This window comes from Cyprinodon tularosa, unplaced genomic scaffold (genome assembly GCF_016077235.1).
Source record: "Cyprinodon tularosa strain WSP-4 unplaced genomic scaffold, ASM1607723v1 ctg87, whole genome shotgun sequence".
NCBI lineage: Eukaryota > Metazoa > Chordata > Actinopteri > Cyprinodontiformes > Cyprinodontidae > Cyprinodon > Cyprinodon tularosa.
In genome coordinates this window covers 2,069,269-2,082,766 of record NW_024039640.1, presented here as the reverse complement: position 1 = coordinate 2,082,766, position 13,498 = coordinate 2,069,269, and the positions used below count along the sequence as shown (strand labels likewise).

General features: G+C 40.1%; 1 protein-coding gene across 1 annotated transcript in view; it reads left to right on the top strand.

The window, feature by feature from the left end:
• The window catches only part of sik3 (SIK family kinase 3), an 84,787-nt gene that overhangs the window by 65,637 nt on the left and 5,652 nt on the right, over positions 1–13,498 (top strand). The window contains 8 exon segments of the mRNA XM_038273369.1: positions 2,246–2,365; positions 3,873–3,931; positions 4,056–4,165; positions 6,058–6,227; positions 6,328–6,455; positions 9,793–10,562; positions 10,652–10,806; positions 13,296–13,425. Of these exon segments, the coding sequence (XP_038129297.1) occupies positions 2,246–2,365; positions 3,873–3,931; positions 4,056–4,165; positions 6,058–6,227; positions 6,328–6,455; positions 9,793–10,562; positions 10,652–10,806; positions 13,296–13,425 (1,642 nt within the window).

Here is a 13,498-nt window from a genome sequence, read left to right as displayed (position 1 = left end):
AAAAAAAAACGTATCATTTATTGAACTGTATGTAATAATTTTATATTTAAAGTACTTTCAGAAGTTTGAATTCTCAATATGACCGGACTTCAGCTTTAGGCCGAGTGCTGGTATAAAATATTAACATCTATATGATTTTCTTTTCATGAAGTCATTATAAAACCCTCTGAATCAAAATTTTGTGTCAAATTTCTCTCTGATACATTTTCTTTAACTTTAACCCTTTAAAGCCCGATCCAAGAATAAAACAAAACAGAAAATTACTTTTTTTTCCGTCTGAAGTCCTTATTTGGCCTTTTAACAAAATATGAAAAAATTAAAGACAGAAATACATTTTTGATATTAATAATTTATCACTATGCGATAAGTCAAGATTATTTTTTGTGTAGTCTTCTGCCCTCTGTTATCAGGTATATCTGATTGTGTACAATAGGATTTTGAGCAAAGTTTTTACCATTAAATTATGCAAAAGGTGTCAGATGCAAAACATTTTAGAAACCGTATGTATCAAATATGATACATTTGGCATTATAGGGTTAACAAACAGCTGTTTATAAACATGGTAACCTTCTGACATGCATACATGCATTTGTTTCAATAATATAGTTTTTTTTTAAGAAAATATTGATACTTTAAAAAAGTCTTGATATATTTCCACTTTGATTTGGGGGTATCTTAGTAAAGGGGAATGAATACACACAAAATAATGTTTTTCCTTCTAGCCTGTGTTGCCTTGCCACATTAAATCTAAAATAAATACGCAGAAGGTTGTAGCGGAATGATTAGAAAAAGTGAAAACGTGGATTACATAACGGTCGAGGATAACAGTCAACTTTGGTGACACCCTTGTTTGTAGATGTTGGAGATCGGCCTGTCTTCAGGTGTGGTCCTGTTTCTCTGGCCGTGGCTGGGTGGATGTGCTCTCTTCATCCTCTGGCATGGGAGCTGCCTTGGAGCTCGTCTGCCTGGCTGTGTGTTTCCTGGACGGGGCCGCCTTTTACAGCTGCTTGTATCTCTGCTTCTGTCTCCTTGAACCCCAGTCGGCCTTGGCAGATGGCCGCTCACACTGAGCCTGGTTCTGCTGGAGGTTTCTTCCTGTTAAAAGGGAGTTTTTCCTCTCCACTGTCGCTACAAGCATGCTTAGTGTGAGGGATTGTATTTGAGTCAATGAGTCGATGCAATCAACTGGTTTTCCTTAGATAGAAAACTTTGTATCAATTTGACTGTATGATCTGGTTGAACTGTAAAGTGCCTTGAGATGACATGTGTTGTGAATTTGGCGCTATATAAATAAACTGAATTGAATTGAATTGGTGGCATAGTGAGGACATTTCTGAAAGAACAAAATAGCGTCGTCTCTGATCAGAAGCAGTGATTGGGTCCATGTTGATCCCTATCAGACCAGTTTGTTGTAGCTTGCCTTCAAATTTGGATTCATCACGGAAAAATGTTTGTTTGCATGAAAGTGTGTTTCACGACATGCAGTCATTCAAACTGAGGAGGGGAACAGTATGGTGTAATTACAGGATTTGATGAAAGAACCTTCGTCATCCTCAGAGGGCGTTTATCCAGCCCGATCGCTCCCGTCTCATAGTTTTATCCTTTTCTCTGCAAACTATTGTGGCCTCATTGTGAATGTGATACTCATCAATTTTTGGAAAGATAAGATCAGACGAGGAGACTCTGACCTGGGAAAACCCACCGGCTGCTTTTTCAGACATTGCATGATAATCTGCAGTAGGATTACCTCTCGGAGGCACAGGCAGGGAAAGGGATAATCGTTGCGTTGGCAGCAGGTGCTCCGTCTTAGACCCGCCCCGATGTGCTGGGATTATCATTACTCGTGTGTCCCAGGGGTTAAAAGGGTTAGAGGACGGAGTTATGTTGCCTCCTCCTCCTCCTGAAGGAAACATGTGAAGATTGTAGGCTAAGGCAGGTTACAGAAAATTGGCTTTTAGTGCCGTTCGTGGTTTCAGAGCAATAACAGCTCTTTATGGTCAAGATCCAGATAATAGCTTATTTTGAGTCACGTTTGACTTTAACACCTATAGTTTAACATGGTGGATTAGACAGCAGTGTTTCACCTGTAAAACCCACAATTACACACCGATGAATCATTTCTGTTACAGGCATTCAAACTGGTCTGATGATGCTCCACTCAGGTGTAACTTTCTCCAATCAGGTGCAAGTAAAGTCTCTGCTGGCACTGATATAGAATATTTGTCATGTCTGCCTTTGAAAACAGGAGTGTGAGCAGCTCCAGAAGAAGTATGCTGCCCAGCAGGATGAGCGCTTCCTCGAGCACACCCAGCAGCAGCACATCCTTTACCAGCAAGAGCAACAAATCCTTCACCAGCAAATCCAGGTACCTGGAAATCATTTTAAAAGTCGTTGAATTCCCAAAACACACCAGGATGAAGCAAGAAAGCCAATAGCTTCATTTGGGAGGGAGGGGATACTTTAAGATATTAATGCCTACATCTAATCAAATAAAACCCACATCAGAGTGATGAGGACAGGCTTCTGCTCCACAAAGTAGGTTTTATCCAACCAGAGTCACTGAATGAACTGTTTTAGAGGCATTTTTTCAGCTTTTATTTGAGTTGAACTGATAAAATTAGAGGTATAACTTGTGGATGCAGGGTTAGTTGATTTATGGTGTATTTAATAAAGTTTTTAGATGATAAACCATCAGAAATTAAATTTAAACAGATGTTGGGATATGAAACGGCACCTCAGGCTTTGGATACAAAGCCCTGTTTAATCAATCGTCTCCAAATGAAAAAGGACATGACACAGACTGCCCAAGCAAAGCATTCATCACAGAAACAGCCAATATGGCTGGAAATGGCTCTGCAGGAGCTGCAGAGAGCCTCAGCTCGGGTGGAAGAAACTGATGGCTTTTGCACTATAAAAAGGGTGCCAGGAGAATAATGGTGCAAGAAATCTGATTAAAATCTCATTTGTTGTGGCCAAAAAAAAGGACTGATCTTCTTTCTAATATGTTTTTTTTTTTTACAAGATCCATAAAAAAAAAAAAAAAAAAGTGATTCCAAAAAAGTAAAAAAAAACAATCCACTGGAATTTTTTTTCAAGTTTAAAGATGTTTCACTTTGTATCCAATTTGCATGTTTTCTAAACAAAAAACAAGGCCTTGTTGGGCAACTGTATGAAGCTCGAACTCAAGGCTATTTCTGACATTTTGAATTGAAAAAGCTTCCCGGATGGGAAGCGAAACGTCTTCAAATTTGGAAACAAAGTCCAGTGGATTGCTTTTTAACTTTTTTAGAACACTTTGTAGACAGCATCTCCATGAATAAACATGGTGGTGGACGCGCCATGCTGTGGGGAAAGCAGTAGCAGAGAGATTGGTCATCCTAGACCCTAACCCCAAAGCCAGAGCTGCAATGAAAAGCATAACTAAAGAAATGTTGATCTGATCTGATTGGAGTGAGCTTGAGCTGAAGGAGGTGGGGGCAAAGATGAAACAATTTCATTTTGCATACACTCTGCATACAAAATGACAATAAAAGTTGTCTAAGTCTAAGAAACCAAGTGTAATTCCTGTTTTTTATAGGCATTTCTTTGCGAAGCAGCTCTTATGCAAGTTGGATTTTTTACACTTAATTGCAATAAAACTATATTTTGTTAAAAGTGCAAACAGATCCTGTTATGCAGGTTTCTATAGATAACACTGATTGGCTCGTTGAGGCAAATTTCTAGCCTCTTTTCTTTACCGAAATCCTATCTAATTTGGTCGACTTCAACTGTCCGATTACTGACACATCAGATCCATGACAGACATTTTTGTTTCAGTCACTCTACATTGGATGCATTTATTTTTACTTTATTTTGCATATCTTTGTCCACAGGCTCTGTCCTTAGGCCACGGAGAGAGCCAGCCCAGTCATTTAACCCACCAGCTCCAGAGGTGAACAAACACGCATTACTCATCAGCTATTGAACAGCGAACAATGAACCCCATGCTGTGGCGCAGCAATATCGACTGAAGTGTTACATCACTGTGCTATCTCTCCGTCCCGTTCCTCTCTCAGGTTGCGTATCCAGCCCTCCAGTCCTCCGCCAACACATCCCAGCAACCACCTCTTCAGACAGCCCAATCAGAGTCCTCCGCCTGGCTCTGCAGGCCTAATGCAAGGGCATGGTTAGTAATAGCGTTTTTTTTTTTTTAGTTTGGACACGAAAACATTTGGTGTAGGTGAGGTGACTCAGCAGAAATGCTAGGATCACTGCAGATTACCTACAATAACCAAAGGAAAGGCTGATTTCACGTTCCACAGCTCTGCTTTAACCGCCCTGTTATGTATTATCCTCACATTTATTATGCATGGGTTATTAGATCTCAGCTCATTACTGTCTGTTTGTTTTTAAAACATTCATTAGAAGTAGGATTATGATGAGCATGGGGATGCATCAGGATTTAGAAGGAGTTTCATATTATTGCTTTCTGGATTTATTATCTTTATATAAACACCACTATGAGGTAAATATTCACACTTTGTTTTTAATAATGCATTAGAAGGCAAAGCTTTAGCTGACTGGACAGAAATGAGCAAGAAAAAACAAGATCTTAACACAATAACCTTTGATTAAAGTCATCTAATATTAGTCCAGCGAGCTGGATGAGTTGAAGAAGCGCTGTTTCTGCCTGAATTTGTCCAGGTAACACCTTATCCATTAAAAATAAGCACATGGCATCAATTTTTACCACTTTTACGTTGCAGTTATATTTGATCTAGAAGATAAAAATTTAAAAGCGGAGAACAAAAACACAAGTCAGCCAAGGAAGGTGGAAATTGAGGTGATAGTTTGGACCCTGTAGATTAAACCAGAAATTATAGAGTGGAAATGTATGAACTGATGGTGAACTCTTAAGATTTCCATCACAGCGTCATCAATGTTTACATAATGTAGGGTAATTATCATTCTGATAATTTCAATAAAATATTAGCTGACTTAGATCCACCCAATGATGGGTTTCTGCTCATGCGACACCTCTAAGCTAGCTGTTGCTAGCTAAACAAGCAGGTAGACTGACACTCAAACAAAGACCAGTAGCTTTTTGGTATCAGCCAATAAGGATGCAGGTCCAACCTGACACTGATTGGCCGACATGGTCATTCAGTTGTAAAGCATTAATACTGAATAAAAAGGCCCTGGAGGAAAAAACATTGTGGAAAAAAGCTAATTTTTAAAAAGTTAGATTTTGAACTCAAAACAGCCTGGATTACATAGAAATATCTCAACTCTAATTTGTATTATTATAATAGAATAATTTCATTAAAATCATCCTTTTTATAGTTATAAGCTGATAATTTTACTTGACTTTAGTTGCTACATTGCATTCAAATGAAATATTCATGTATTATTATTTCAAGTTGATATTTATTTTAGTTATTTATTTTCCAGTTTCAATCTAGTGAACTTAATATTATGACAAATGATTTATTTTCAAATTACTAGAATCTAGATAGAGCAATTCAATCCATGTTCTGAGGATGCACAGTCTCTGCACAAATTCTTGAAGAGTTTATTTAATCAAAACACCAACAGAGAACAACTACACTGCAAAAATGATCTCAAAATGAGTAAAAATGTCTTAAATTAAGGGTATTTACCCTTAATTTGAGCAGATAAATAAGATGATTTGCCAGTGGAATGAGTAATTTTACTCTTAAAATAAGGTATCCAGATATTGTGCACTTGAAATAAGACAATGCAATTGTTTTTTCTTATTTTAAGTGTGAATTGTCTTGTTCCATTGACAAAGTGTTTCACTTAAATCCTCAATTCAAGAAAAAATGCATGTATTTTAAGAAAAAAAGACTTTCACTTTTCATTCAAAGATTTCATTTTTTTTGCAGTGTAAAGTTACAGCAACATATTTTTGTGCCTAGGAAGCTTTATGTTCTTCTCTTCCTTGACTGTCTGTTTTTTTTAAGGTTTTATGTTTGCTTGCCCTTAGATATGATGATATTTTACCTTATTTATGACGTCAGTAAAGCTTCTGCTCTCGCTGACTCCTTCCTCTCACAGCGGGTCAGTCATCAGTGCAGTACCAACATGGTGCTCCAGCCATGTACCAGGGACAAAGCGGCAGCCCGCCCCCCACAGGCCTGCCTCGAGTCCCTCACCCAGCCAATCAGCAGGCAGCACCTGGCCGCCCCGCCGTCCCAATGGCACCGGGCGTCCCCCAACAACAGCAGGTAGCCAAACCTTCACTTTTTTTCTCACTACAGGTGGTTAAATAACCGAAGATCGGGTCCAAACGTGTGGGAAGCCTAACCCTCTGTGCTCCTTGAACAGGTGACCATTCAGGTGCAGGATGTGGAGCTGGGAGGAGGGGCACAGAGACCAGGCAGCTTCCTGTCCACGCCGGGCCCACACAGAGTCCTGGGGAAGCAGCTCAGCGCAGACAACGCAGAGACGCACAGGTGACCCCCTCTGAACAGCCAGTCAGCGCTCCCCCTGGTGGCTACCAGCATAATCCAATGGACTGTTACAGTCTCCTCTACTGCAGCCTTACAGCTTATTTTTATTTTATTTTTGGCAGATATGATTGTGCAAACATGTACTTATTGGTTGTTCTTTTCATTATTATAATTGCATTTTTTTATTGTTTTGTTTATTTACATTGTGGACAATTATTGCTCTACTAATATTTGAATTTAGAGGTTTTATAATGTGTGTATGTGAGAATGAACATCATGTTTGTTACCATTTTAAAAAAAACAACAACAAAAAACTGCATGTGATTCTTCATCATCATTGATTGCTGAGAGGTCATGAAGTAACCCTCTACATCAGTGTGTCTGGGTGAGTGTTCAGATGCCAGTGTGTCCTAACAGGTGGATTAGATCAGTCCCTTTGTGACCCTTTGAATTACTACCAGGGTTGTCCTGTCCTGTCCGGGCTTGGTGCGCTAGTTTGTGTGTGTTGGAGTCTTTGTTAGATTGTTTTTCCACTAGGCATGGGCCAGGTGCACATCTCAGAGTATAACAGTTACTGTTTTTACCTGTTAAATGTTGTACTTCTATGGTATTAAAGGAATGTCAGAGAATGTTCCAGTGGGATTTTCTCCAGCTGTGTGGAGCAAAAAGGAACAAAGCTGCACACTTCCAGTCAACTGGCTGAAAGGAGCCTAAATTACATATTTTAATCGTTAACTCAAGTAAAGAGACTGTAAAACAAGCCTTAATCTGACAGACCAGCCTATTTAGAGTTGTAATTACATCAAAATTGTAAAAAAAAAAATATATATAAACATTTTGCATTTAAGATAAAAAAAAAACTGTTTTGTCTGTCAATATGCTCTATCCAAAACTCCGGTGGAAAGGATTTGACTACACCTGGTTTAACTTCGTAAGAAATCTTCTTTAAGGATATCCTATTGTCAATCAGAAAAATAATCTATAGATTAATTGATTTTCCAAATAATCTGTAGTTGCAGCCCTAGTCGGCTTGTAATTCTTCTGGTCTTGCTCTATGGAGAGAAGAATAGCTAAAATTTAATTAAATTCGATTCAGTTTATTTATATAGCGCCAAATTTACAACAGATGTCATTGCAAGGCACTTTCCAGTTCAACCAGATCATCCAGTCAAATTGATTCAAAGTTTTCTATCTAAGGAAAACCAGCTGATTGCATCGACTCATTGACTCATATAATACAAATACAGTCCCTCACACTAAGCATGCTTGTAGCGACAGTGGAGAGGAAATACTCCCTTTTAACAGGAAGAAACCTCCAGCAGAACCAAAAAGGCAGGACAGATTTATTTACACCAGGTAATTAAAGGTAAAAAGTAATGGAACAATAAGAATAGCATTTAAGATATCCAGTAAATAAAACAGAAAAACTGCAGCATTACATGAAAGTTATTTAAAACAACTTAATAGATTTTTGTTACTTTCTTTCTGAGATGGTAGGAGGCTGTTGTACACTGGAAAAACTATATATAAATAGGTAAAAATTCTTGAATTAGTAAATGAGATATTTTACCAATGGAATGTGTATTTTTACTCTTAAAAAAAGATAATTCGATAATATGCACTTGAAATAAGACAATGTAATTGAGTTTTCTCATTTTAAGTGTAAATTGTCTTGTTCCATTGGCAAAACTTTTCTTTTATCTAATCAATCCAAGAACAAAGGCAGTCATTTTAAGAAAAAATGACTCATCTAGATTTCGATTTTTACTAGTGTAGTTAGACTTTTTGTATTTGTTAAAAATTAGGTGAGTGATTTTGGATTTAGATTTTTTTTTTGTTTCATGCTTTTTTGTTTTTTTAGTTGAGTCCTAATTACTAACCTGCATTTAAGCAACAAAAATTAGTAATGTTCAGATGAAAGTTTTTAATATCTGATCAAAACCAATACTGCAGCTTTGATTGTTGCATAATACCAATATTGACCTAATATCAGCAAGAATCTTACACACTTTTATTACTTATTTTTTATTGTAAAATGTTAAATAGTTTATTTACCCAAACAAAGAACCATAGTGGAAAACTAATCTGTAAGACTCATTGATTATTAAAGAGTGGGTTACATCAATTTAATCAGAAGTGTTTCTATCAGCTTCCTTATGTAAGATATTTGGTGTTTTTTTTGGGATGATCTTTTTCCAATATGAAAGGCAACTCGTCCTGCTTAACTGGTAGCAAATGTGACCCATCCATCGATGGATTTATCGGACTGAAGAGGAGCAGCATAATTCTTTTTAAAGGATTATGCTGTTTTGATGTCTAAAACATAGGATCTCAGCCTTGAAATAAAAGGGGTTCTAAAGTGGTGCCTTGAGGAACCCCACCTACACAACAAAAAATGCCTTCTAAAAAATAAGCAAAAAATATAGTGTTTTAAGTGAATAATTGCTTATTTTGAGCAAAATAATCTGCCAGTGCAGCAAGCAAATGAGACTTGGTAAGATTTCTTAAAACAAGAACATAATATCTAAGTAGTAAGCATCCAAAAAACTTAAATCAAGTATAAAAATCTATTTTTCTTTAACTTGTAAAGATTTTTTCTCTTATTTTAAGCAATGTATTCTCATTTATTAGTCATTATTGCTTAGAATTTAATAACCTCTAACCAATTATTGCTCAAAACAAGCACAAAACATCAGGCTTGAGATGGGGTCAGTTCTTAAAACAGGTTAATATGGATTGTCTTATTGTCTTGAAACAAGTAAAAATGTACTCACAGTCTAAATGTTAACGCGACTCAGTCCGCAATGTGTGCTATTTTAAGAAAAAAGCTGCTCAGAATTAGTTTTAGTATCTAGTTACGATGAAAAAAATGAATTTTCTTAAATCAAGTCAAATAATCTTAACAATATTCAGTCTTACTAAGAAAATACATTGATAAACAAGTGTAATAAGTGTAATAAAAAATGCTGAAATTCAAGTTTATTACACTTGTATAGATTTTCCTTTTTTGCATTGTACTCTGATTTATTATTACCAGATGAGACAAACTACGACAGCTCTGCTGTATACCTGCCTATTCATCAGGCCAGATAAAACTAAAGTATTATTTATAGCTTTACAGTAAAGATTTATTGCTGTTAGTTTTCTTTCCAGTTTAGTATGAATCATTAGAGCAAATAAAGTTCTTTGATCTTTTTGTATAAATACTGTAAAGTATTCTAAATCAAAGCCTTAATCCGGTGAGAAGGCGATCCTGGCCCATGTCTTGTGTCCGCTGTGTATAGAAGATGGGATGACGGCGTTGTTGCTCGCTAACCGTTCTTCCTTCCTTCCCGTTTAGCCGCAGCCTTGGCCGTTTCACCTCCGCCTACGACCAGGCCCATTTCAATCCCCACCTCTTCTCCGGCGACGCTGCCTCTCGGGGGCCCTCTGGGGTCGTGGGCTCTTACAACCCCTACCTGCAGCCCGCCTCGCTGAAAGTCCCCGGCCTGGAAGGCTACCAGAGCGGGGCCGTCGGGACCAGCAGCTATGGGACCCCCTCCACACTACAGCAGGCCCTGCTCTCCCCAACTCCTCTGGACTACTGTCCCCCACAACAGCACGTCACCCCGACCCTGCAGGGCCTCCTGTCCCCTCGGCACTCTCTAACAGGCCACGCCGACCCCAGGCTGCCCCCCCAGGACTTGGCCGCCCTGCTGAAGAGACAGAACCTCCGGCAGTGCCCGGCGCAGCAAACCCCACCCAGCGGTGCTGGTCAGGAGTTTGGAGAAATGCTGCTTCTCTGCCAGCTTAGCCAGGGAGACACCCTGGAGCCCCCCGTACCCCAGCCCACCTCCGGGGGTCAACACTACCACCATCTCCTCCAAATACAACCCCCAGAGGTTCAGCAGCAGCAGCATGTGACTCAAGCGCCGTGTCCCAGCCTACCACACTCGGAGAGTATGGAGGAGGATGAGGCCCCTGCTGGATACCACCACCCGCATGAGGGCCTGCTGGCTAAGGCAGGAGAAGTACATGAGCTCCTGGGGCCTCCCCGTGGTGGGACCCCGCCTTACAGCTCCCCCACACACAGGCACGGTGCTTACATGAGGAGTCCTCCTGCTTCTAGAGGTCCGACTCTTAAATCGAACCCAAATAAGAAGTTGATCATTCCTCCTGTTGTGTGTCACCCTGCCTTCATATGTCACATCTTGTTTTAGAATCTGAGCGTGTAGAGTGCCGGCCCCAAGGACAGGCCATGGAAGTGCCTGATCACAACGGGCTTAACTATCAGCGAGCCCCCCAGATTGAAGTGTATCGATCTAGAGGGCAGCTCCAGCGCCACCACACCATTCAGACCTGTGATGACGCCTACGTGAGTGAATCTCTGCCCTTTCTTTCACTTTATGTCCAAATTCCTTTAGCTGCTTTGCTCACAGACTATCCATCCATGCATCCATCACGCTTATCCCAAGCGGGGTTGCTTATCTCCTAGTGCCTATCTCCAGCTGTCTACGGGCGAGAGGCAGGGTCCACCCTGGACAGGGCGTCAGTTCATTGCAGTGCGACACAGAGACAAACAGGACCAACAACCATTCACACACACACCATAAAACAACCACCATGAAACAGGCGAATCCAAACAAAGCCAAGAATTGACGTCAATTTGGGGATGTTGCCTAATTTGGTTCCGGTCTGCACTTTTGTCACTCCCCGAAATTTACATATAGGCAAGCCAACTGGTTCACCGGCCCAAGTAGTCGACCAAAATCTCGGACGATTTTGAAATTCCCCCCAGGTCATTTTTTTAGGTATGAAAAGTAGGAAATGTCCGGTAAAAAGAGGACGTCTGGTCACCCTATCATATCAACAATTTCGATGTTTCAGTGAGTGAGTGCTTGTTGCTATGATGCGTCTTTTCTCAGCAGCTTCGCTCGTTGTAAACCAATCAATCAATGCACAGCCCATCTAAATATTCATGAGCATAGCATAAAAGGAAGATAAACCTGTTGTTTCATTCTAGGCATTTTAACCAGGCTTGCATCAGGGCTCATAGAACAGCAAATATGCCATTTTCAGCCCAAACAATGTTACACACCCTATTCAGCACCAAATACCCTAGAGAATTATTCTATGACCCCTTTAACAGTCATTATTTTTGGACTGTGGGAGGCTTGAAGTCGGAGTACCCAGAGAGAACCCACACATGCGCCGGTAGAACATGTAATCTCCATGCAGAAAGACCCCAGGCCGGGATTTGAACCCGGAACCTTCTTGCTGCAGGGCAACATTTTAAAAGCATTTCCTCACAGCCTACAGCTTACAGACTAATGAGATGTCAAAAGTAGGACTGGATTTTAATGGACTTGAAATCTTACAATATTTTGTTGTAGTTTTGCAATACCATAAATGTAAGGATTTAATATATATATATTTTTATTGGTTTTTTACCCTTCCTATGTTCTGATTTGAACAAATATGGGTCCCCATTCCTAGCCTCGTGAGACCATCCTGATCTCGCGAGCTTTCAAGGTTTCACTGGCAGATCAGTCTGGAGACTCTCAGTTGAAGAAAATTTGGAGCCGTTCACCAAACGAGCGTCCAATCAGCGTTGGCTTTGAGGCGGGTTGAGGTGTGACGCAACGAGAAGCGCGACAGTTCAGTCTAAAGAACATGGCGGCTTCAGCCAAATAAACTAGCGTTAGCGTGGCTATCGAGCAGACATGGGCAAAGTGGAGTCAACAAGTCATCTCCATGTCATGTATTTAATCTACCCAGCCAATTAACCAGGTGAGTCCAATCTTCACCGTGAATTAACCTGTGCCGATTGGACTCACCTGGTTAATTGGCTGGGTAGATTAAATACATGACATGGAGATGACTTGTTGACTCCACATTGCCCATGTCTGCTATCGAGCTAGTTTTATCGGAATTACAGAGTATTTCTTCACTGAAAGAAGAGCAAAACACTGCTCTGGAGGCTTTTCTCAGAGGAAAAGATGTTTTTGCTCTTCTCCCTGTGGTTGTGTTTTCGTCGTCGCCCTGTTAGTACGTCATATGCTTCGTTGATCTGATTGGTTTATTTGGCCCGTCAATCACCAACATAGGCCAATCAGCTAACCAGTATTTTCGCCCCTTCCCAAAATTACTTCAACGGAAGGTTTCCAGATGGATATGCGGAGCAAATCTATCTGGCGGAGTCAGGTTACCCCATTCCAGCTTGGTACCTAAAATAATCATATTTACACCCAAAATGTCACTAAGAACAAATTAAACAACGCTTTAATCTGTCATGTATTGTTATAAGGGGACTTTATAAGGACAAAAATAGCAGTTCAATATAATTTTATGCTGCTGCTTTAAAATAATTTATTTGGTCCCTTTTTACAGATGTTTACCACTGGTTTGTTGCTCCTGGTTGCACGTTGTTTTTAAACTTGCTTTGGGATGTTCAGCTGCCAACGTCTGATGTGGGGTTTTTTTTTAGTGAATTAAATAAAGTGTTTCATATTTTCTCCTTTTAATTGGGAGAATTAGCTGTGATTTATGATGGGCGAGTGATGTCATGCAACGAAGAACTGGTAGGAACGCACCCCCCCCTCTGTGTGATTCGTTGAAGGTGCTTTGGGGCAACTTCAGACTTATTGCAGCTCATCAGCTTTGAGGCTCTGGAGGGAAAAATTAAATATGCAAATTAACAGAAAAGAAACTCACCCTTGGCAGCTCTAATATGTACGATTAGTGGAAATGTTGAAATCTAAATTAATTGTTTGTAATCCAGTGGAAGCAATACAAAATATCCACTTGGATGGTAAAGGATCTGTTTGGTTTTTTTTCAAACTGTTGTTTCTTCCTTCTGCTCAGGATCAGGCGGATCCCATGTCCGGCATGAGCCTCTTGGCAGGAAAGGCGCTCAGCTCAGCTCGCATGTCGGACATCCTCAGCCAGACGTCTCTGACTGGAAGCCAGCAGCTGCACCAGCGGGAGGAGTCAGGTCAGCACTGGAGATTCAATCCCCTCCAGCCTTGTCTAGATCTCTCCTGGTTTTTCTTGCCAACTCAGTAGAG